This window comes from Sphaeroforma arctica (assembly GCF_001186125.1).
Source record: "Sphaeroforma arctica JP610 unplaced genomic scaffold supercont1.806, whole genome shotgun sequence".
In the NCBI taxonomy this organism is placed as follows: Eukaryota; class Ichthyosporea; order Ichthyophonida; genus Sphaeroforma; species Sphaeroforma arctica.
Window position 1 is genome coordinate 9,360 of NW_014039752.1, and position 2,349 is coordinate 11,708.

Sequence of the window (2,349 nt, forward strand, 5' to 3'; positions counted from 1 at the left end):
TGAACTACTTTGCCATACAATAATAATCGTAAGGTAGTTCTGTACAACCAAAGGGAGTCCCAGATTGGTCCATCGTAGCCACCGGATACGAAGCACTCGGGAGACTATCACTGATGATCACAAGACACGCCACGGCCGATGCAAATGGCCAATAGGATTAAACGCAACCGACGACTAAACAGTAGATGAAAAAGCTGTACAGCACAACTTCATCTACATACTTGCACAATATACGGTTGTATATCGTCTATTCTTCAGTTTGGTGTTTCAATGACTTGTACTACACGCACAACCCTTATGTGCAGACAATAGACCTCACACTGCCCCAACAACTACTTCCACAGTCGGATGGTCAGGACACCAGTATTAAGCACCCTTCAAGTACACACAATACACCTCACACTGCCCCAGCCACTACTTCCACAGTCGGATAGTACTGTCGTAGGCACAGGACACCAGTATGAAGCACCCATCCGCCGATGTATAACCACTGAGATTGCGCTGCCAAGGGATGGAAGAGTGTGGTGGTGGGCTGAGAAGTACAACTTTACGAACGTTGGGTCGAGTTGGGTGTGGTATATGAAACTGTCTACCTAGCTTAGGGCTACCCCTCCTATGCTCAAAATTACTAATTTGCGAAAGTTGGGTCTATTTTGGTGTGTATATACAACTGTCTACCTATTTTAGCGTTGCCCCTCCTATGTTTTAGGGTTTAGGGTATTAGCGATAGGACACTTCGTTTGGCTACGAGGAGGTGCATGGTGTAGCTCATCAGCCTATGAAGTGCCGCTGTTAGTTTGGGTCATCGTGCGAAACCCTAAACCCTAAGGCAGATGCAGTGAGATGTACTTGTTTGTCTTCAGAGTGTCTGTGTGTAAGGGGCGTGCAGTTTTGATTTGGTGTGGTTGGGAACTGCCTACCGACATATACAGTACAGTTTTGAACCCCGGATATACCGATCATGTCAAGGTCAAAAATCGAAACAGGACAGAAAAAGCCCAAAAAAAAATACAGGACACAAAGAAACTGAAAACAAACAACAAAACGGGTTGCAGGACTGGAATACGTCAGTGCGCCAGCAACTAACAACATCCACAAAGGTGTGGCCATCGTATCAGCCAGATCCCACTACATGCGCTCTACAGGAAACGAAGTAGCCGTACAGACACGCAATGGTGTATAGCAACGGGCGGCACCTGTCGTAAAGAATGCAAGTGCATATTCTATAGACTACACCCTAAATAATCCAACTAAGCTCTAATCCCTAAATAATAAACAAAATATTAAACCCTAAATAATAAACAAAACCGTAAACCTTAAACAATAAAACTAACCTGAAGTAGCCGTACAGACACACAATGGTGTATAGCAACGGGTGGTATCTGTCGTATTGAATGCAATTGTTCTAAAGACTAAACCCTCAATAGTACAACTGACCCCTAAACCCTAAACACCCAATCAAACTGAACCGTAAACACATTTGTGTAAATAGATATACCTACACTGTGAGTAACTAATTTAATTCACGAACGGTTTAGAGTGAAACAATGTTTGTACTTTATAGGATCAAAGTAGTGTAATAGCTTACATGGTTGTGAGGACTGATCATCCCACAACCTTGACATATATACCTAAAGCTAGACGTTGCCTGCCGTCAGACCCTCTGGTCACTGACGCAACTTCTCCTTTCTCACCATATATTCCATCATACTATTACAACTACACTACTAAATGTTTTATGCTCTTCTATTGGTCTACGCTTACCAAATCAGCTGTAGACATAAACCAATATCATAAGACACATAACATTTCTCCATGCCTCCATCACTCTAAAAAAATCACCCCTCATTCATCCGAACCATCAAGCATGCACCAGACACAATTCAGTTCTGCACACGAGCCTTCAAGCTCATTACTATCTGTGGACCACACCCATATTACAACACTAATACATTACACTTGGCATTGGCATAGAATCAACCGCTTACCACTTGCTTGGTATGGTCTTCACGTAGACAAATATGTATATATATATACCTACACTAATACATTACACTTGGCATTGGTATAGAATCACCCGCTTACCACTTGCTTGGTATGGCCTTCGCGAAGACACATATGTATAAATGTATACCTACACTAATACATCACACTTGGCATTGGCATAGAATCACCCGCTTAGCACTTGCTTGGTATGGCCTTCGCGTAGACACATTTGTATATATATATACCTACACTAATATATTACACTTGGCATTGGCATAGAATCACCCGCTTAGCACTTGCTTGGTATGGCCTTCGCGTAGACACATTTGTATATTTATATACCTACGCTAATACATTACACTT

At 42.4% G+C, this 2,349-nt stretch overlaps 1 protein-coding gene across 1 annotated transcript in view; it reads right to left on the reverse strand.

Moving 5' to 3' along the window:
• Nucleotides 1-388: 388 nt before the first annotated feature.
• Nucleotides 389-2,349, reverse strand: part of SARC_08694 (hypothetical protein) — a gene marked incomplete at its 5' end in the record, with an annotated part of 4,330 nt that continues 2,369 nt past the window's right edge. The window contains one exon of the mRNA XM_014297317.1: nt 389-501. Within this exon, the coding sequence (XP_014152792.1) occupies nt 415-501 (87 nt within the window). The remainder of the gene's footprint in view (nt 502-2,349) is intronic.